The 22,341-nt window shown below is 44.0% G+C and overlaps 1 protein-coding gene, 1 non-coding gene and 1 pseudogene across 2 annotated transcripts; 1 reads left to right on the forward strand and 2 right to left on the reverse strand.

Moving 5' to 3' along the window:
- Positions 1 to 4,255: 4,255 nt before the first annotated feature.
- On the reverse strand, positions 4,256 to 9,981 carry LOC125522058 (disease resistance protein Pik-2-like). The gene is made up of 3 exons (XM_048687131.1): positions 8,513 to 9,981; positions 7,513 to 8,280; positions 4,256 to 6,469 (listed from the first exon to the last, which is right to left on the reverse strand). The coding sequence occupies exons 1-3, from the start codon at positions 9,929 to 9,931 to the stop codon at positions 4,487 to 4,489; spliced, it is 4,170 nt and encodes a 1,389-aa protein (XP_048543088.1). The 5' UTR covers positions 9,932 to 9,981; the 3' UTR covers positions 4,256 to 4,486.
- A 4,251-nt stretch (positions 9,982 to 14,232) lies between these two features.
- Positions 14,233 to 22,223, reverse strand: LOC125520021 (annotated as a pseudogene).
- On the forward strand, positions 20,153 to 20,373 carry LOC125526205. The gene has a single exon (XR_007291621.1). It is a non-coding gene; the product is annotated as a small nucleolar RNA U3 (small nucleolar RNA).
- Positions 22,224 to 22,341: the final 118 nt, after the last annotated feature.

Consider the following 22,341-nt stretch of genomic DNA (forward strand, 5'->3'; position numbering starts at 1 on the left):
AACGTTGTTTAACGTGTATTCAAGAAATATTAGAAAAAATATTTTTTTTAAAATAAGAATTTTTTTAGGAAATTGACAGAAAAACGACAATTAAAAAGAAATGATAAAGGAAACACAAAAAGGATAAAAATAAAAATGAATGAAACCATCAAAGTATCATGTGAATGGTTCCTAATACCGCATCAAATAGTGTCCAACTCCTCGCTAATGAGCCACGGCTCGTGTAGCATCGCCTGAGGCGAGCGCTAAGAAGGAAACCCAATAAGCAATTTGTAACATTTGTGGAGTCATCCTATGCACCCGTTCATGGGAGCTCCTATATATATACCTGGTACTAAAGTAAGGTGCATTTCTTAGATTTTTTGACCCGTTCACCCATATTATTTCTTTTGATTTTTTGAGAATTTTTTCCTGTCCAAGGTGGTACTATTTTTTTTAGCATACTTATCCAGAATAATATTGACTTCATTTTTGTTATTGGGCTCCTGAATGCGGCCTTGCCTTAAAAAACTGGTAGGTGCTATTATTGGGCCACTTTCATGTTATTGGGCTCAGATAAAAAACTTTCTCCACCTGTGACTAATTAGTCCCACCTCGATTTCTCACATCGAATCTAACCAATTTATATATGTTCGACAGTTGCTTCAAATATCAACTAGGAGACTCGGGAGTCAGCAAACATAGATGAGAACGGATGTCTAAAGATTATTTGTGGTTCAACTCCCGTTATTTTGTGGGGCATTGATACGTCTCTAAGTATCTATAATTTTTGAAGTATTCGTGTTGTTTTTACATCAATTACTTTTGCTTTTGGCAACAATTTATATTATTTTTATTTGGGCTAACATATTAATCTAGTGCCAAAGGTCAGTTTCTGTGTTCTAGTGATTTTGGGCGTCGTAAGAATTTTTCAGGAAAGAAAGTACTGAATTTTTAACCGACCTTGCGGTGCCTGTAAAATCATGATTTTATTCGCGTAACTTGGACGCAAAATTGCCAAACTGACCTCATTCAAAAAAATTCCTATAGTAGAGCTATATAAACAAATTCCATTTGTGACGGGACTCAGAATCCCAGCGCCTAGAAAACTACTCTATCGGGATCCAACCCCCTCCGAGAGCCATGACAAAAAAAATTACTGTCCTTTGGTGCCCATCATATGAGCGCATGCGTGGATCACACTATAGGGTTAGTTGTATGTTGATAGGACTATACATATGTGGATAGGAATGACTGAAACCTCGCCGGACAACGAAAATTGATACATGCGGGATTAAAGGGGGAGCAATATATCTTAACGCTATGGTTGTGTTTACCTTAATGAACTTGTTAGTAGTTGCAGATGCTTGCGAATAGTTTCAATCATAAGCGCATACAATTTTGAGTAAAGGATAGCATGCTAGCAGAGGCCTTTCCCACATATAAAGTAGCAATGATGATCAGTTTAGTAACTTAGCTGATTGCTTAGGGACAATTCCGCACACCATACCATCACTATTTCATACTCGCTATTTGTATCATATTGCATTATGTTGTATATTTACTTATGCAACACCTAATTTTTGTCTCTACGTTTTTTGTTATATTGCAAAACTTAACCTTTTATACCCACTTCATAGTTTTATTTCTTGTTTCTAGACAAAGCAAACGTTCAATGTATGTAAGGTTGTATTAGTGGCAGGTAGGCCCTGAGAGAATGTTGGTCTTATAATTAACTCCTTGTGGGTTCGACACTCCATACTTACCACCTCCATCATTGAAAAGTGCCACGACAATTCCTTGCACTTGGGGATAATCAGGCCTGCCATGAAGAAATTGAAGGAATTAACTTCCGTGATTTGTGGGCTGCCATGAATGAATATAAAAGGAGGAAAAATAAACTCCGGTGATTTGTGTTGGGCTTGTCGTGAAGAAATTATAAATCCTGGGGAATTGTGGGGCTTGCCATGCATGAGAAAAAAGGAGGAAGTTGCACCATCGTATCCATAATTAAATTGCACCCATCACTTCATTTGTGGCTATCATAAAGGAATATAAAAGGAGGAAGAATTTACTCATGTGATTTGTGTGGGGCTTGCCGTGAAGAAATTGCATAAATCCTGAGGATTGTGGGGGCTTGCCATGCATGGTAAAAAAGATAGAAAGTTGCACCATTGTATCTGTAATTAGAAGGAGGAGGAATAAATTAACTCGTGCATGGGTAAAAGACGTTTGCACTCATAGACAATAATCTCTTTTTTTTTGCGAGTGCAATAGGCAATAATCAACTACTGATTTTACGTCAAGAACTAAATTACATTATGTTTGCACATATGCTAAATTTGCGTATATTTACCGTTAAACACACAACATTGATGTAATTTTTATGACTTCGGATTATACTTCCATGTGTTTGATGACGAAAGTTTGTCCATAATAAACACTATCAATCAGATCAATTTACTCCAAATCATAGTCATGTCCTAATCTCTACGTCGTGGTCTCAAATGACGCCTCTTTCTTTTGTTATCGGTGGTCGTTGTCCCATGACATAGTTCCTCGATCTACCAACCATGACCGAATTGGTATTTTTTTCCCGTTGCAACGTATGAGCATTTGCGCTAGTGAGGCTAACTGCATCGCTTGGATGCATAGCAGTTAGCGTGTGGGCCAGCTCACTGGCAGACACCAAAACGACTTGTGTTTGTAATCCATTGGTAAAAATCCAAAAAAGTAACACACTAGTAAAAATCCCAAAAAGTAACGATGCGCTTAAGGATTGACCCCACACGACCTCATAGTCTAGACCACGTGATGATAGCCACTCGAACGAACACACATGCTAGTGACTGATAACCAGCGCGAATATTTCAGAACGTACTGCGGCGTCAAGATCGAAACATTTTCTGATTTTTTTAAACTTAATTGAAGATTGTTAACAATTATGAAATGCCAAATATTTTTGGAAACATTAACAATTTAAAATCCCGACGAGTTATTTCAAATGCAAACAATTTTTCAATATTCCATACTTTTTTAAAACGGGAGCATTTTTTAAATTCCTTAACATTTTTAAAAAATATAAATTTTAAAAAACACGAACATTTTAAAATTAGTGAAAATTTTGAAAACCGGTGCATGTTCTGAACATTCGTTTTTTGAATTAGTGAACATCTCACTAAAACACAATTTTTTTTTAATTTAGAACATTTTTTCAAACACAAACATTTTCTAAAATCTCAAACAATTTTAATAACACATTTTTTTGAACAATGGCAACATTTTTTTAATTTTTTTAATTCAGAACGAGAACAAATTGAAAGCCCCGAATATTTTTTCAAACAGGAACAAAATTTTGGAATCCTGAATATTTTTTGAAAATTGTAGAAAAATGAAGTTCTAAATATTTTACGAAAAAAACAAAGTTAAACTTGGAATGGAAAAAAAAGAAAAAGAAACAGGAAAGAAAAAGAGAAAAGGAACAGAAAAAGAAAAATAGAAACGTAACACAGTAAAAAGGGAAACAGGTTGGCCCAGTAGTGGCCCTGTGCGAAGCCGTAACTATTTTCAGCGCAGTGCGGGAAATATGGTTTTCCCCTGCTGATAGTGGCAAATGGACGTTAAATCGCATGGCGTGCACCGTATGGGCCAGGCAAGTTTTTTTACTTGATTTTAATGTCTATTATTAACATGTACACATGAATGTTTCTCAAAAAAACATGTAACATGAATATTTTTTGGAGAAATGTTTATGTAAATACCATATGTTCACATATTTAAGAAAATGTTCAAGCAATTTAATATATGTTCATATATTTTAAAAATGTTCACCCAACTAAGAAAGTATTCTTGAACTAAAAAGTGTTCATGCATTTTAAGAAAAATAAAAGTGAAATTTTAAAAAAATTCACACCTTTTACAAAAAAATACTGTGTAATTCTAAAACTTTGTCAAATATTTGAAAAATGTTCTATAAAAAGTGTTGACGCCTTTGGACAAAATGGTTCAGGTAATTTCAAAAAGTGTTTGTGTATTTAGCTAGTAATTCATCATGCGGCAAATATTAGCCACCAACACCTTAGTCCTTTATCCCCCTTCGGCCATGGTAACTCAGGAGAGACTCAACATTTTCTTTTAGGAATTTGTTGATCTTAAATATTCTTTTAACATTAATTGTTTCATCTGGTAGCATAGTGATATTCACAACGAAAAAGGTATGATAGCGATAAATCTGATGATAATACTGATTTCTTTTTTGCCAGCAGGAGCTTTAACGGCAAGCAGAACATTGTATGCAATGTCTATACCAGTACCCATATGAGCAACACCATTGTTAAAACTATTTAATGGTACAATTGAAGTGTCCTGGACAAATAGTTGGGAGGAGTTAAGTAGACCTTTTTCTTATATAATCAAATAAAAAAAATTCAAAACAGTTCAGTAGCAGGTTGGCAGTTCAAAACAAGTGAGCAGCAGCAGAAACATCATACGCCTTCCGGAAGCCAGGTTAGTCCATCTTGAGAACAGGCCGTTTCAGATTCAACTCAAGCTGGGAGCGCAAATTTTGCACGAAATCGCCCTTGTAGTTGCCACCCTCGAGCAGAACTTCCTTGAGGCTTCCCAGAAATGCTAGCCCAGAAAACGAAACACCGGGGGCTTCCTCAAACTGATCGCCATTTTCTTCCGAAACGACTTCTTCCTTGGGCTGATCGTAATACTGCAGCAGCTCAAGCTTAGGGGCTGCTCCCTTGTCAAAACGCACAGATTTGAGATTACCCGGGGAACTCAGCTCCAGCACCATTAGGGTCTGGAATGCACCCTGCTGGAAATGAAGATGGACCTCTTTGCCCTCGAACGACTCTTTCCGTAGACGCAGGATGGCTAGGTTCGGTAGACTCCCAAAGACTTGTATGGCGGCATCATGGTCCTCTATCCTGGAAGTCCGCAGCTTGAGCTTGGCCAGATTTTTTAGCCAACCACCGTTGATCCATGCCGGCAATTTGACCAGGTTGCCATACAGCTTCAGACTCACTAGGTTTTCCGGAGGTGAGGAGAGGCCATCCAAGCAGCCAGATAAACCCGGCTTACCCTCCGACTGCACCAGCAGCGTCTCTAGGCTGCTGAGGTTAGCCAGTGCTGAACATAGCTCTCCCGCGTTGCTCTCGTCCACGCCAGTCACTCCCAGCTTGCGCAGCCCGGTGAGACTAGCCAACTCTCGCAGGGTGGCCTTCCTCCTTGAGACGTTCACGACACCCAGTGTCTGCAAAGCTTTGAACCTGTGGATCCCTCTGGGCATCTCAACGCCGCGTGAGCACCGGCGAGTCGCCAGCATCGGCAGAAAGGAGCAGCAGCATGCAGTGCAGACGTCGCGCCTGTTTGTGTCCCCATCAATGCCCATGCAACCCTTCAGGAGGTGTGGCGCGCAGCATGCCACGCAGAACCCCACCGAGGAGCAGGTCAGGATGCATAGCTTGTTCCTCGTCAGCTTCGGGACCTCATTTGGATACTCTTGATAGACAGAATCATCGTTGTTCCCGACGCCCCTGGCATGAACGTGCTGTAGCTTCCTGAGCTTGATGATGTTCTTTGGCAGCTTGATTATGTTTGTGCCTGTGACATCTAGTGTTTGGAGCTGCCTCAGGTTACCCAAAGAACCTGGCAGGTGGTAAATTCCATGACATCCTCTCAGGGAAAGGTATCTCAGGTGGAAAAGCTTCCCAATGTGCTCAAGATGATGATCAACCAGACCTGAAGTGCTTTCCAAGTCCAGCACCCGAAGCAACCTCATCTTGTCAGAAATGAAGAATGGCCTCCACTTCCCAAAAATTGTTATGGATCTGACTCGAGACAAGTCAACTGTACTCTCAAATTCACTCTCATCTCCGTCCCAGTTATTGCTTACAGAGAGGTGACGTATTGTGCCCTGGCTGTTTAAGGTACAACCTTCCTCCAATCTGAAAACAAGATTTTCCTCCATTGACTTTGAGATGCCAATTTCACGAATAACATCATGGAGTTGGCAAGAGTCAACCACTTTTCTACTATGGCTTGAACTCCGGGATGGCAGGATCATGCTCCTGCTTATGAGGTCCATGAAGTAGCTTTCTGCTATTTCAGAGGAAGACTTGCCGCGCACTGGTCTCGAGTAACCCTCAGCGATCCAACGCCGCACCAAACGTGTTAGACTAATCTTGTAGCCTTCAGGAAATATTGCCAGATACAAGAAACAAGCCTTGAGATGATAGGGTAAACCATCATAGCTTTTGAGAAGCACTGTTCTTATGGTGTCAAGCTCTGTATTCATTTCCAACTCACTACTAAGATTCTCATTCAGTTTTCTCCACTCCATGACAGTTTTTGGTTGGTTTGCCAAGAAGCCGCCTATGGCGACTATTGCAAGAGGAAGGCCACTGCACTTTTTCAAGATTTGTTCTGCTTGTTCAACCAACTCAGGGTACTGCAGATGCAAACATCCATTTTCCTTGAATACCTGAAATTTGTATACACAAAATCCTTATCACCAAATTTTTAGCGGTGCACATCTGATCATGCAGAAATTCATACTCCCTCCGTCCTAAAATACTTGTCATCAAAATGAATAAAAGGGGATGTATCTAGATGTATATTAGTTCTAGATACATCCCTTTTTATCCATTTTGATGACAAGTATTTTCGGACGGAGGTAGTATATACAACACTGGTTAGGTGGATAAGACAGTAAAGTCTTATCCTGTGGATAATATATATGAAATTGGAAGCTGAAAATAAGATAAAAAATAGCAATTTAGTTTCCATAACACTACATAATGTCCAATTGGCTAGATTTTGAACTAAAAGGTATGTAAATAATAGCATGTGATCTATGAAATGAAATTCAAACAAAAAAACTGAAATGCGGAACACAAATAAGTTTTTTTGAAAATTAGCTCTGGTTGATGGATAAAATCCAAACAAACATTAACCGTGAAAGTCGAGAAAATGAAGCAATTTGATTTCAATTCGATGACATGAAATACGTAGTGACAGAGGACCAGTAAGCAACATGCTTTAGATACATCAAAAACATGCATTTGCTTGACAGTTACTCCTACTAGGCATGAGTAGAACATAAATGAGTTGAATATAGCCACTGGCAGGGTTCATAAAGATTTTGGCGGCAGTAGGCGAGAATAATGAATGAGTATAATGTGTACAAGGGCATGCATGAGAATGTGATATATGTGGGAGGGAGAGTACTTAAGGAGGCAAAAGAATGTTGTACTGTAACAATAAGGATATCATGGCTAGAACACTACGGTTGTGAGCAATACATCATCCCAAGTTAAAATGTCATTTCCGTTGTGCAGAAGAATACATATACTGATATACACTATTAGAAGGGTCAAGCTACAACAAAAGCGAGTGAGAGTAAATGCTTTAGGAATTTTTGCATGAAATAAATTAGAAAGTTTTGTAGGTTAGTATAAATAGTACCATGGTTAATGTAAATTTCAAATGAAATATACGGAGAATTATCATGACTTCTTTAAGTACCTTTTTTGTGAAGACGACAAGTGCGTGCTTCTTAGTAAGACCTTTGAGCTTGTACACATTTTCTACTTTCTTTGAACAGTGATTGGCAATATTCTCTTCTCTTGTGGTGACTATGATTCGACTAGCATTTTCTGTACAAGGTAAACTTTTCATTATGATGTCCAATTCAGTGGTGGATGACAAGTCGTCGAGAACAATCAACCACCTCTTTTCTTCCAAAAGACTTCCCAGCTCAGCCTCCAGCTTTTCAACCGCCCATGGCAATGTTTTCCTCACTCTGCCCAATGAACAGACCGTGCCATTCTCTTCAGAAGTTTCTGTTACCACTAGCTGCATAATTAAACTCCTAAGGAACTGCACTTGATTGAAAGGCCTCATGATTGTGACGCAAGCACGTTTCTTAAATGTGCCACTGAGTTCTTGGCTTTCACAGATATCTTTGACTAGAGCAGTTTTCCCGATACCACCCATTCCCCACACAGAGATAACCCGAACTTCTTTGTTCACTGGATCCACAATTAGTTGGAGGATGTCATTTTTTTCTGTCACCCTCCCAACAACTTCAGATTCCTTCAGAAGAGCCGTCCTTGACAGGATGCGACTGAGGCTCCTCATGACCGCATTCTGTCCAGTGGTGGCATCTTTAGCTTGATCACCAGCTGGTATCTCACTTGTGGGCACCAAAGAGTTTGTTCTATTAGTAGTAACAATGGCAGTTGTGTTTGAGCTTGACTCTGGCTCCATTGAATCTGATCCACCTTGAGGGCTCTAAACACAAGCAAGCAAAAACATTAGGTATTGTACATTGTTTCATTACCAGTACTTTATCCTTTATCTTGCAATCGATATGAGAGTATGTAACTAAGGTCGATTGGCCAATCAATTAGTATAATAATTTAAAGTAGAAGATATTATGTGGCCTTTAGAGCAAAATTAAGCATGTCACGTTGTCACATGAATGAGTTTGATGTTTTTTTAGCATAGAATATATATATATTACCTTGTGGTAGAAAACATAGAGAGTTTGATCAGCGGATAATTGCTTGAGCTCTGAAACTCGATATTTCCTGCCGACACATAAGCTTGCAACTTCAACTTGTTGTGTAGCCACAATGATCCGGTTTCCATTGCTGCTGGCAGGAAAGTAAGTTCTAATCCAGTCCCAATCTTCAATGCTACACAGGTTGTTAAGAACAATCAGGTAACTCTTCTTATTCACATACTCAGTGAACTTGTCTACCAGATCTTTTTGCTTCATCATCAGCATCTTCTTGAGAACTTCAGCCCCTGTAGTGCTTGCACTTTCTGGACAACTTTGTCCCTCAGCTGCTGATTCTGAAATAGAAGAATATCCATAGAACTGCCTCATAATGCTTTGCATAAACATGATCGGGTCGAAAGGATGCGTAAGCTTGACCCAGGCACGGCATTCAAACTTATCCGAATCATCATACACCTTCCTTATCACGGACACCTGCCCAATAACACCACATGTTCCCCACACCGCGATCACCCTAAGATCCTTCCCCTGCTCCTTGCTGATGAGTTGCGCAAGATCTACCCTGGGCTTCATTGCTCGCCTCGCTTCATCGACGCCATACATTGTAGCACTGGCCTTACTGCCTGCAGCGTACTGCTCGGCGGCCGTGGCCACGGACTTTGAGCCAGCGGCAGGGCTCTTGATGAGGTGGTAGCGCAGGTTCCTCTGGCTGACATCCTCGACCTTGGCTCGGAGATCCTTCATCTCCACGGCCACATGACGCCGGTCAAGCAGCGTCCTCAGGATGTGCCACCAATAGGACGGCTTCTCGAGGCGAACGGCGAAGTCCTGGAGGCAGTCCTCCACATCGTAGCCCAGGTCGCGGACCTGCTTCACCCAGGTCTTGACCACCTTGTTGTCGTCTCGGTCGTCGTGAGCAACCATCAGGAACGACTGCATCATCTCAAGCTCGTCCCTGATGAAGGCCTGGTCGCGCTGCACTCCCAGCTGCAGCGCCACCTCCTCTGCAACGGCAGATTGGGCATAGCTAACAGCTCCGTTCACCACAGACTTGCCCACGCTCAGCACCGTCGCCTCCATTGCTCCAACTCTCCTCTCCTGTTCACTCCTATGGCTGTTGTGTGGATCTGAGATAAAAAATGCTGAACTGGAAAAATGCTCAGTGTGGATCGAATGGAGTAGCTGTGCGCAGATGTATTCACAGGAGCAGACAGGTAACCAATAGTAGTACAGAAGAGGGGTTGTTGGGAACAATAAATTTATCAGTCCTTGCAGCTTGAAGACCATATGAAATAAATTACGCACAGGAGGGGTTGTTGGGACAGTAAATTTCTCATCCAGCCCTTGCAGCTTGAAGACCATATGAAATAAATTACCCATGTGAGGGGTTGCTGCCTTGTTGGGACCTGACCCAAGCATGCGAGCTCATTTGCCAATGAACCGTACTAGCTAGTGAGAACATGACAGACTGAGGATGCCTCAGCTCAGCACGCAGTCCTATCTGCACGGGCACACTTTTTCAGTAAAGACAGTTGCATGTTGTTTATTAGAGCTGGCCGGCTGGAGTACTTTGTTTAGATACTTTATTGCTAAGACTACTAATGGTTGCATATTGGAGCGCTAATCCCATCATTAGTAACAACTTGAGCCTCTAATGGTGATTCTACTTGTTTCCAGTTTTTGATATTACCAAACTACTCCGGTCATTTCCTCATCAAGGAAGTAACTGTTTTACTCTCCTCTTTCTTTTCAATTTTCCGTTTTCACATCACCGCAAATAATTAAGTATCCTAAAAACAACAAAATTATCCAAGCTTTGCAGAGTTCACTTGGCCATGCTCACAAGTCACAACCCAGTTTTATAGAATAAACTTCAACTTTGCTGGTTTCTGGCTCGAGGCATGACGCCTTTGAACTGTAATTTGTGCACTTTCATTCAAAAGTGTAAAAATGGTTGGAGAAGCCCACTGACATAAACACAACAAACTCAGTTTCACACAAAAAATATATAAAGCAACTAGTACCAAACATTATAAGGTGCGAACTTACGTTGCAAGAAACCAGATATGGAATGATGATCGTATATCCAAGATGTAGGTGGGGAGCAAACCAAGCGTACTAAAATCACACGCCATGCTACCCGACAATGTAACTCCTTTCCAACAAAGCAAGGGTCTTGTAATTGCTTCCCGTAGCATCACTCGAAGATCATGTTTTAGAATGGATGTATCAAGATGCCACAAAGGGCCCTACCAAACACAAACAGAAAATGCAAAGTAAATCAGTCAAATATGTAAAAGGAATGGCAGGCAGATATTTCTCAAGTAAGGCAACAGGAGAACCCATTCGCCTAATGTAAGGATGGACCGGGATAACAGAGTGCCAGTAACTCAATATTGCACTACTCAGAAGTTTACCGAAAAAGGCTTTCGCCCCGCTTTATAAGTCAGAAAACAGTATATATGTTTGATAAGAAAAGGTTAACAAAAGAAAATATGTAGTTATATACAGTAGGCCCAAAGATCAATGTACACTTCCAAGACTCCTGTTGCGCATTATCATGTACTCAGAGGAAACATCAAATGTATGGCATGGGCCTCATTCGGCAATAAATTTTCACACTTCGATGCATGTATAGTAAATAATCAGCTTCTCATCAAGCCCTAGCAACTTGAAGACCGTAAAGTAAGAACAAGGATCGATGCATATGAAACAAATTGCTTATTTGAAAAGTAAGTCGACTGACCGAAAAGTAAGCATGCACGTATTATGAGTTGTGAACTTACGTTCGCAAGCAATCATGTAGTTCTTTTCTCAGACAAAACAAGGGCCTTGTAATTACTTCCCATAGCATCGCTGAAGTCATGGTTCAGATTTGATAGACCCAGGTGCCACAAAAGGGCCCTACCACACACAAACAAAAATGGCAAAGCAAATCAGTAAAATATGTACACGAAATGGCAGGCAGCCTTTTCTCAAGTCAGGCAAGAGGAAAATCATCACCTAATGCAAGCACAAATAACGGTAGGTAACAGAGTGCCAACAAGTCAGTATTTTACTGCTCAGAAAACAGTAAAAACTTTTGAGAAGAGAGGGTTAACAAACGAAAATACATGCCCAAGAACAAAAGATCAATGTAACACTTCCAGGATTCTCGTTGCGCATTAACATGTACTGCCATATTTTCCCATATCATGTCCGCAGCCAAAACATTGCTAGAGCCTAGAAGACAGCACAAGTGCACGATACTGACGAATATTGCACTACATACTTAAATCTCATTAACAATAAATTCATGAAAGCTAGTACTACTTTGGCCTATGTATAACTGCCCCAAGCATACATACCTCCATGAAATTGGGCCGTCACTGGGAATCACTTGATAAGATAGATGTGCTGTTGCATTACATCCAGAGCAACCGTGCCCATTTCATATATGGTTTCTCCATCTTCCTCTATAACATGGCAAAGGAAAGAGACACACTGATAACAAAGGGATAAAAGCACCCGTTTCCGCGATTGCATGCAACAGACCATACGAATGCCCCGCAACTGCCCACTGCACAAGAAGAAGAAAAAACACAAAACATCAACACTAACGCAGGAAAAATAGCATACTGTTGACCCACATACTGATGGGGTAAACAGAATTTTGAGGCAAACACTGAGCCGCAGAGAGTTGAACGGGTGATACCGCCGCAGGGCCGTATGTCCACATGTGCAACAGGAGCAACTGAACAGGGCCCCCCAGCATCGGAGGGCCCCCAATTTTTTTGTTAATCAAGGTATTAATTGAAGCATTAATACTAGAGTAAATAATTGTTGGAAGTATTTTACGCCAAACAACCCTAGGTATCTATGTCCAATCACAATCCATCAATCTAGTGCTTCCAACTGGTGTAATTTCTTATGAAAAATTGCAGTGTTGACAAAGAGCCTAATTTTGATTTGCACAGGGCCTCTAATTTCCATGGTACGGCCCTGTACCGCCGCACCACATTTGATTTCGTTTAGCACTGACGGCATCGATATGGCATGGCCTTGGCTGACAACCAAGCGGGCTAACTGCATCCAGTTCGGAGAGAAGAGAACACGATCCCCTAATTTCTAGACGAGGACGGGCACACGAGCGGTCAGGCTCGCGGCGATGGCGGAGCTCCCGACGCATAGCGTATCGGCGCCACCTGCGGTCGGTCGAAGCACAAGAGAGGGATCGCGGCGTCGGGGACCCTGGAGGCGGAGGCGGCGGCGCAGGGGTTGAGGGATGACGCCAGGATGTGGTGGAGGTAGAGAGTGGGTCGCCGGCGGGGGAGAAGGGGTGGAGAGGCGGGAGGCTACCTCGGGGAGCAGGTGGGTGGGGTCGCCTAGGGGAGGAGGCGCCATTTTTGGGAGGCGGGAGATGTGGGGTTTGCCGCCGCGACGGCGACGGCGACGGCGAGTTTTTTTTTTCTTTCAGCGTGCGTAAGTTTGGGAGGGGACAGGTGGGCTTCTGTGCTTTCGCTGGGAATGGGCTGATATGAAGATCTGGGGCAGTAAGCAAACGCGTATCCCCCGCGGACTGTGGGCTGGCCCAGTGCGGCGGCGCGGGAGCCTGTTTCCTTTTTCATTCTTTTTCCCGTTCTTTGATTTTTATTTTTTCATTTCCTTTTTCGATTTTTTATTTGAAAAATGTTCCTAAATTTTAAAAAATATCATAAATATTCATTAATACCAAAAACTTTGGTGAATTCATAAAAATGTTAATGAACTTGAGAAAAAATCATGAATAAATGAAATATTCACGAATACGAAAACTGTTCATGAAGAAGAAAAACTGACGACCTGGCCTTGTACAACATGGGCGTGTCTGTATTTCGCTTATAGCGAGACAGACGCTCGCATCACCTCAAGGGAGATTCTAGTGGGTCAGGCATATGTTTATGTTTAGAAATAGAAATCAACAGAGAGAGGCGTCTTGCAAGATTATGTTGTACTCTCTCTGTAAAAAAATATAAGAGCGTTTAGATCACTGGTGTAGTAATCTAAATGCTCTATACATTGATAACATGCCGAGCACCCAACTAAATGACATGCTCCAATAGTAAAATCTTAAATTGAATCCAGAATATATAAGGCTAACGAAAATCTGCGAAAGCAACATGAATCAGTTCAAGTATTACTCTAATGCTACGGGCAATGGCTAATAATAGATTAGAGGAATAGATTGTTGGAAGGGAAAGTTAATTAAAGTCTGATGCATCAGGAAGAATTATAAAAGTCAGCACTGACATAAGTGACTCTGCACACAGTTGTCATATTAAAGCTAATCTTCAGTTCAATTATCAAAGGGATAGAAAATAAACGGTGTGGATTTGACGATATATTGCTAATATATCTCAGCTGTGGAGATTTAATTTGATATAATTTGCCTTGTGAGGATTGGCTGAGCATGTTTTCGCTGCTTGTGTGGTGGAGTAATGTAGTCTCTGAATTATTAGTTCTTATTGTTGCCTGTCGGGCACTGGAAAATTATCTATTTTACAAGTTATTAATAAGAGACTTAGAATAATATAAAGAATAGATCCGTCTGTAAATACTACTAGATGATTTGGCGCATTATCTATTTTGCAGGACAAGAGAAAGAGAGTCTAAGCCATGAATATTGCTACAAGGTGTGCAATTATTCCTCAAGAAATTCAAAACATAGAGAACAGTAGACAGGAAAGAAAGAGTCAAAGCCATGAATCGTTGCAAGATTTGTATCCATTCCTGAGGAAATTCGAAATATAGAGAACAATAGGCTCAAACTAGAGCAAATCATTGGTGTCTACTCTATGAGACAAGAAAGAAAGAGCCAACGCCATGGATCGCTACAAGATATGCAGCCGTTCCTCAGGAAATTCAAAATATAGAAAACAATAGGCTCGGATATCATCTCCGAGCCAGGGCGGCCGGCCGCATGTTTGGAGCCGGAGCAACGACGCTCCGGAAGCCGCTTCCCCGTCACCGACTGCTACGCCGCAGCCCCACGCGACACCGTGGAGAGGCGCTCCGTCCGCGCCCTAGAGGTGAAGGGCAAGGAGCTTCGCCGAGTATGGGGTCGCCGCCGCGAGCTGACGCCGGCTGGCAGCTGCTTCAGGAGATATGCTTGCAATAGCATCGTCGTCACTGACGAGTGCCTCAAGCCGACAGCCTTAGGCACCGCCAGGCCCCGCCGTCACCGACGACGGCCGCCGTTTTGCTGGTTGAACGACCTCATCAAGGCACGAACAGGTGCAGGTCCTCCTGGTGCTACCTGTGGAGGAAGAACCGTGCATGCAGGCGCATGGTGAGGTCGTTCAACCGGTAAAAACGCCGGCTCCTTGTCGGGAAGCTCATCGGCATGTTCCTCCTCATCCTCGCCCGCGATGTACCGGAAGATGTCTCCGATCATGGCGTGGCAGCAGAGCAGAGACCGGCCTGGGACCTGGAACACGTCAACGATCAGGTTAGTTATTACTGTCGTCTCATCGGTCAACAGACAGAGGGACATTGGTGAAAGACAAAGGTCAGACGTACGTTTACTTACTGTATGAGACGAGGCGACGGACTCTGCTTCACGAGGAAGGGCCGGGCCGTGTGTGTTGGTGAAGAATGGAGGCGCGGGAGAGGGCGAAGATAAAGAGGAGGCCGATCGAGCGGGAGCACGGGGAATACGATTCCGACGATATGGACTGTGTACGCGCGCGCGTGCGTGATACCCGTCCACTCCTTTCTCCTCCGGTTCCATCCTCGTACGGCGGCAATCAGTGAGGCAAGCAGGGAATGCTCTTCCTCTCATCTCCTTTCCCTGATTCAATTCCCACCCAGCAGCGAGCAACTTAGACTAGTATCATATGCATGACAATAGTCTAAATTACTATCTTCATAGTGCAAAATAGCATAGTACTAGTGTCATATGTGACCTTATTTAATAGCTTGTAGACTCATGTTGTCTTGAAAAGCGCTATGTTACAGTAACATATTATGTTACTACTTCTCATTAACTACTTGCCACGTAAGCAAAAAATTCTCGAGGTGTGCTATGTTACTATCTAAGTTACTCCTACTATGAGTTCAAATTTACTGACTAGAACCTACAGGCTAACATGGCAACTGTTGATTGAAAATCAGATGGTCCCACGGTTGAAATCAGGGGGTGGAGGGAGATTAGCACGGGGACACGTAATCCCGTATGCTCCTTCCGTGACCTGTTATCCGTAAGTCTAGGATTTTCGCCCAGCAGCCATCCATGTGCACGCGCTCAGAGATCAAAGCTTGAGCTAGTCACAGCCACAGCCCTCTCCACCTGTTGCCTTATGTGCCACATTGATGCCGTGCCTTACGGCTGCAGTAATCTTTCGTGACTACATGTCTGTCTCCTGAAGATGTAAAGTACAACACTTCGCGATGTAAATATACATCTCAGCTGCGCGCCATCCGCCAACTGCCGTTCCATTTGCTTCCCTCCCTTCTTCCTCCCACCTCCCGTCCGCGCTACCGCCGCCGCCCGCCCGCCCGCCCCCGCGTCAGATCCGGCCCCGCCGTCGCCCCCGTTGCCGGTTCCGACGCTCCTCCTCAGCCGGCCGCCGCCCGGCACCGTGAATCAGCAGATTTTTCAACTCTTCTCCTCGTCGCCGCCGATTCGGCCTTCAATGTCACCGCCCCGCACCGTCCCACGCCGCCCCACCCCGCCGCTGCACCGCGCCACGCCGGCAAGAGCGACGAGGCGGTGATGGCGAGGTTCGCACGTGAGCATCCGGAGTATGTGCAGGCCGAGCAGGAGTTCTGATGGAAGCGCGATGTTGGGGATATTTCCCATGGTTATAATCCGGCTAAATGTTTGACCCGGCCTAGAGCTTGAAGGCTATATGGGTCGCCCCGTTTTCCGGGTTAAGATAAGATGATAAGGCTCTATGGGTCGCCCCGTGGTGCGTGCGTGATCTCCATCCACTCCTTTCTCCGGTTCCATTCGACGTACGGCGCAATCAGTCCGCTCCTTTCTCCGATTCGATTCCCCCTCAACAGCCAAGTGCTTGTGCGCGCTCAGAGATCAAAGCTTGGGCTAGTTAGTACTCCCTCCGTACAGAGGGAGAGTAGCTAGCCAGGTCTCGTGTGGACGTGGATGGATGAGCAGGCAAGCTTAACTCGATCGGGATTTGGTTCTAGCTTCAGATTTCTTAGAAACACTGCACTTTCGCACTTCAGTTCAGTCGCACGACCTAACTAATCCACGCAGACTGAAGGGATTTTTTATTTTGAAAAAAGAGACAAGAATGCAGAAGTACAAAAAATATTTGTGGAAGTTATACTGCGAATACTCGTGGGATGAAGTTACCAGCATTGTAGATGCAAGCAGATGCATTGTCAAAGAAAGAAATCATCCCGAATGCAGACTGTGGAAGAAGTTACCAGCATGCTCCATGAACAGTACGTAGCTGGCAAGAAGCTTGTGGCCGGCAGCACGCCTTTATTCATCGGAATCTCTATATGAATTTTATGAATTTTATATGAATTTTGATTTTGCTACAAGCATGAAGAACCAAGTCATCATATCAAGAACATGGAAAGAACAATCAATGATGCCGCGTGGAAATTAATGGGTGCCGATCGTCGGTCATGGACGACCACGCGATGAATACGTACGCTAGATTTTCTCCACCATCCACGCCGAGGGAACTTAATTATAAATGGAAGGGATGGAGTAGTGGACATAGACAGCATATGGATAAGCTTCGTGAAGCAATACCTGGAGGAACACATACCGTCAGAACTAGGTGTGCTGCTAATATATAGAAGCAAACCAATCGGTTCAGATATTTTAACCCGGTGTTGAATTAACTGCACCCGGTGTGAAACTAACTGCAAGAAATACAAGCATAGATGTATGGGACTGTGTGATTGCAGTTGCCAAGTATAGATGGAGGCTTTGCATTGCCTGCCCAGGCTGCAGTTAATTTACATCTGTACTACTACTTCCAAACCCAGCAGCAAAAGGTTGACTTAACTGACAACTTGAGCCTGAACTGCCCAGGTTCTCATTATACCCCCTCAGTAAACAAATATAAGAGCGTTTAGTGATCTAAACAATCTTATATTTGTTTACTGAGGAGTAGTTAGCAAAAAAACCTAGTCCCTGAAACAATAAGTTCCTACCATAGATCATAAACAAGAACACATTGCCGCACAAGCAAATCATAAAAAAACTGTCGAACGAGGCCGACCACCAGATCAAACTACATGGGGAATCCACAATAATCACAAGAGAGTATCAAAAGGACACTGCCTACTAAGAGTGATTACTGGAACGCGACCATACCTGCAGATCAGCAGAGACATACGAAGTGGACACCGACAGGTGCATCTCAAGAATGCCAGCGCCATGATCCTGAAATGGGGAACATACCGGCCGCGACCCTTGGCTGTATTTCCATGTGCTCGAGATCACGAGCATTCTACAAGATACAGTACGCCAGCTTGACCTGATCATTGTAGCACCGGAACCCGCTCATGTAGACTGTCCTGAGATGACCATGGTGACTCATATGGGAGCCTACCTCCTCCACCACCTCATCGCTCCCACCGTCGTCAAGGCTCAGATATACCATCTGCATTTCAAAAGATTGCAATCAGTCGGTCAAAGCAGTCCAAGTACAGGTCTTTCTTGAAAAATGATGCAATCAGGCAGTAGCAGTATACTTGAGATCCATGTGTTTTTTTATATAAATTGATAAAAATGGCATTCACATCTAAATGCAACGTCTCCAGTCGGGGCACAATATCCAAACAGCGGGTAAGTTGAAGAACTCCGTTATCGGCATTTGGCTGCCTAGAGAAGACAGTTAATTGGACAAGTCAGATGCCTCAAATGCATAAACATGCCAGGTGGTCTTGTTGTCAGCTACTGCAACTGAAACATAACAAGGACAAAAAACATGACATTGAAATCCAATTTCAAGAACTATAATGTACGCAAACAAGAATGAATAAATAAATTAATAAACACCAGTTAACCTGTTCATATCCATGTATATAAGCTTGCACATGTAGTATCTTTGCTGAAAAATACTTGGAACTAAAGTGAATACATGGGTCAGTCCTTTGCTGCCTTTAGACACTATTATTGTAGCCTTATCTAATTTCGAGCAACCATAAAGTACTGTAGGGACCCGTTGTCCTTCATACTCATAATGGGCAAGATCAGCAGCATGAAACTCAGTCATCTTGACATTCATTCCTTGAATTAGTAAATGTTGAAGTTTGTCAAGTTGGTGTGATATGCTTAAATTAGTCCTGCTGATCAGTACTGTAAACCCACATATACCTGGGTGTGGCTTTATAGAAACAGCAGCCAGAAACAAGGACTGCACACGAAAGCTGCCTTGAACACCCAAGGCCTCGAGAGGAAAGTGATGAACTTCTTCGGATAGCGAATAATTTTTCTTCAGGTCAGAAGCTATGATCTTCGCTTCCAATGAAGCGGCAAAGCCGATCCACCTGTCAAGATGACCAAAGTCCTCTTTATACAAACCACACCTGATGCAGAAGTTATCGATCCATATCCCACTATGCCATTTAGTAACCCAATTTACAGCCTCAGTGAACTTAGCTCGTTTTATTTTGAGAAAACATCAATGTGTCGTTCATCAGTGTCTAAATCCAGACCACTGGGGCCATAAAAACACAGATTACAGCGGAATGTCCAGAGCATTCTCCAACTTCTCCAAACAATGCTTGTCCTCCTCACAGCCTCTTTAAGAGGAACCAGTGACATGACAGCAGGTTGAATCTCCCATGACAAGGGTCAAAGAAGGGCCTGAATTTTTAGTCGGGTTGGATTTTAATCCATGCTCCCTGCCCCTGTCCCAGGCAACTAACCCCATAAAACACCTTTTTTTTATTTGCCCCAGAGGTTAAGATCCGTGGAGAACACCACAGGAATCACATCACAGACTAACTTTCACGCACTGGTTGGATCCTCCGGGTAACAGTGAAATGCTTAAGTAAATACAGTACTTTTTTTTTGCCCTGCTCTGATTCAAGGAGAAAAAGAGAAAAGAGGGACCGGCGGAATGGCAGCTACCCTACCCCAGGCGAGGAAGGCTCTCCATCCGCAAGGACGGATCGTCGCCGACTCCGTGGTGGTGCTCCGCCCCGCCGCCTCATCGTCGAAGTGGCGCGCTGCAGGGAGGAAGGAACGGCGGGTTAAGGGGGGAAATGTATCCGCAATCGATCGATCTACTCAGGAATGTCTACACTGCTGCTTACTGGCTTCGCCAGAGTGTGAGGGGCAGGGGGAGGAGGAGGAGCGGCTACTTCGCCGTCTTCTTCTCCTGCTCCGGCCATTGCTGCCGGAAGATCGGCGGAGCTCCGGCCATGGCTTCTGGAAGCTGGAGCGATTTCTCCGTGGTAGGAAAAAAAACAGAAGAGAAAAATGCGATGAGAGAGAGACGGCTGTTCTTAGATGGGCTGGGCTGGGCTCGTTCTCCAGCCCAGCCTCATGGGCCGAGACCCACGAGCTCTTCCTGTGTCTCTGGCCGAGGCGGGCAGGCGCTGCAGCGTTGCTTGCGATACATTAGTCCCACCTCGGAAGTTTACGGCGAGCGGAACCGGTTTATAAGGCGGGGTGCGGCAGCTTGTAGCACGACCTTACTTGAACAGGATCTGTTCTATAGGCTCGTACCGCTGCATCCTTTACCAATAAGGAGGCAAGCACTTCAGTCTGGTTGATGAATTCTGATCACTGGGCCAGAGCGTGATTAACGGCCAGGATTCACCTGATGGGTAGATCCGACCGGCTGTAGATGATCGTTCCTGCCTGGCTCACACCTGTGCAGGATGGCCCAGTGGTTGTCTGACAGACACAAAAATTCTTTTTCATTTTTATTTCCATATACAGAAATAATCTGCAATATTTTCCACCAATGCTTCTTCTATTATACTACTTTCATACAGAAATAAATATCTGTAGTTTCATTTTCAAACTTCTTTAATCACAGAATCTGAAAGTACCTACAAAAAATCTGCAGTTATATTTTAAACTTCCTTAGCCACATAATCTGATTCATTTTTTAACTTCTTCAACCATAGAATCTATATCTATTTGTAATAATACAGCTGAAATTATCTGTTTTTTTGAATGTCAGCTGAAATTATCTATGATTCAGTCCATGATATAGCAACCCTAGTCAGTAAGCGGGGCAAAGAGATAATGCTTCACGGGTGTGCCTTCTATATATCAGAGACTTAAGATGTGTGTTGAGTGTGAATGTGAGTTTAACCATCACATTGACAGCATTATCTCTTTGCACGACAGGCTCTCAAGAACCCCACCCAACTGTCAAGCTTACAGCATCCACCATCATCAGTATTACTCGTACATGATCGCGATCAGCGCTCGATCGACGCCAAACTTTGCTTGAGCATTCACCAGCCAAGTTCTTTCCGCAGTTAGCAGTAGCTTCAGCGGCACCTGACGGGGACAAACAATAACCTCTTGTAATGTAAGTTACAAAAAAGAAAAAGAAAAAGAGCCTGCCCAGGCTGCAGTGAGGGTTCCCATGATGTGATTTACACCTGTACTACTTCCAAACCCAGCAGCAGAAGGTTTGAATGAACCGACAAGTTGAGCCTGAACCGTTCAAATTCCAGTTTCAGTTGCCAAATAATCCTGCAGTTCGTGGAACAATAAGTTCCTACCATAGATAGATCAGAGGCTCATAAACGAGAACACATTGCAGCAATCGGACGACACACAAACAAATCATAGAAAAACAATAGGCTCGAGCTAGATCAAATCAAATCATGGGTGTCATCTCGGAGGCTGTTTTCGTCTTCCGTATACACAACCATACACTCACTACTTCATGTGCAGAACCAAATCCGCATTCTTGAAAACAGGAGCCGGGGCCGAGCGCCGCTTCGCCATCACCAACTGCTACGCCGCAGGCCCACACGACGCCGTGGAGAGGTACCGTCCATTCCACGACGCCCTCGGGGTGAAGGGCAGGGCGTGCTTTGCCGGCTATGGGGTCGCCACCGCTGACGCCGGCTGGCCGGACGAGGGTGGGCTAACTGCACTCCTTGCAGGCCTGGCGAATAGGGTGAGACCCAGTTCTCAAGAACATGATGGTCACTGACGAGTGCCTAAAGGTGTCCACCTCGTACCACCTCGTAGGTCCTGCGCCTCAGTGTCCCGTGAGGGCTTGGGCGCGACCGGGCCCGCCGCCGTTTTGCTGGTTGAACGACCTCATCATGGCACGAGCAGATCTCCCTGGCACTTGTCGAGGAAGAGGCGGTCGACATGGTGAGGTCGTTCAACCGGCAAAAACGCCGGCTCCTCGCCGGGAAGCTCATCGTCATGTCCATCCTCGCCCACGATGTACGGAAGGATATGTCTCCGATCATGGCCTGGGACCTAAAACATGCCAACAATTAAATTAGAGACTAGTAGTAGCATTTTCTCGATCTTAGCACTCGTAACTAGAACATCTGCAACAAATGAACGAATGATCATTATTGCACTAAGACAAGACAAACACACTTAGGGACTCACTTGTGCAAGGTTTTCGGAGCCGAACTCTGCTTCACGAGGAAGGCCCTTGTGTGTGTGTGTGTGTGTGTGTGTGTGTGTGTGTGTGTGTGTGTGTGTGTGTGTTGGGGAGGGGAAGAAGTTGCAAGGGACGCAATATAAAGAGGAGGCGAGTGGGAGGGGAATAGGATTCCGATGCAATGTGATCTCCACTCCTTTCTCCGGTTCCATTCGACGTACGGCGGCAATCAGTGAGCACAGGGAATGCTTTCTCACTCTCTCATCTCCTCCACACCTTTCA

This window comes from Triticum urartu, chromosome 7 (assembly GCF_003073215.2).
Source record: "Triticum urartu cultivar G1812 chromosome 7, Tu2.1, whole genome shotgun sequence".
NCBI classification, from domain to species: domain Eukaryota; kingdom Viridiplantae; phylum Streptophyta; class Magnoliopsida; order Poales; family Poaceae; genus Triticum; species Triticum urartu.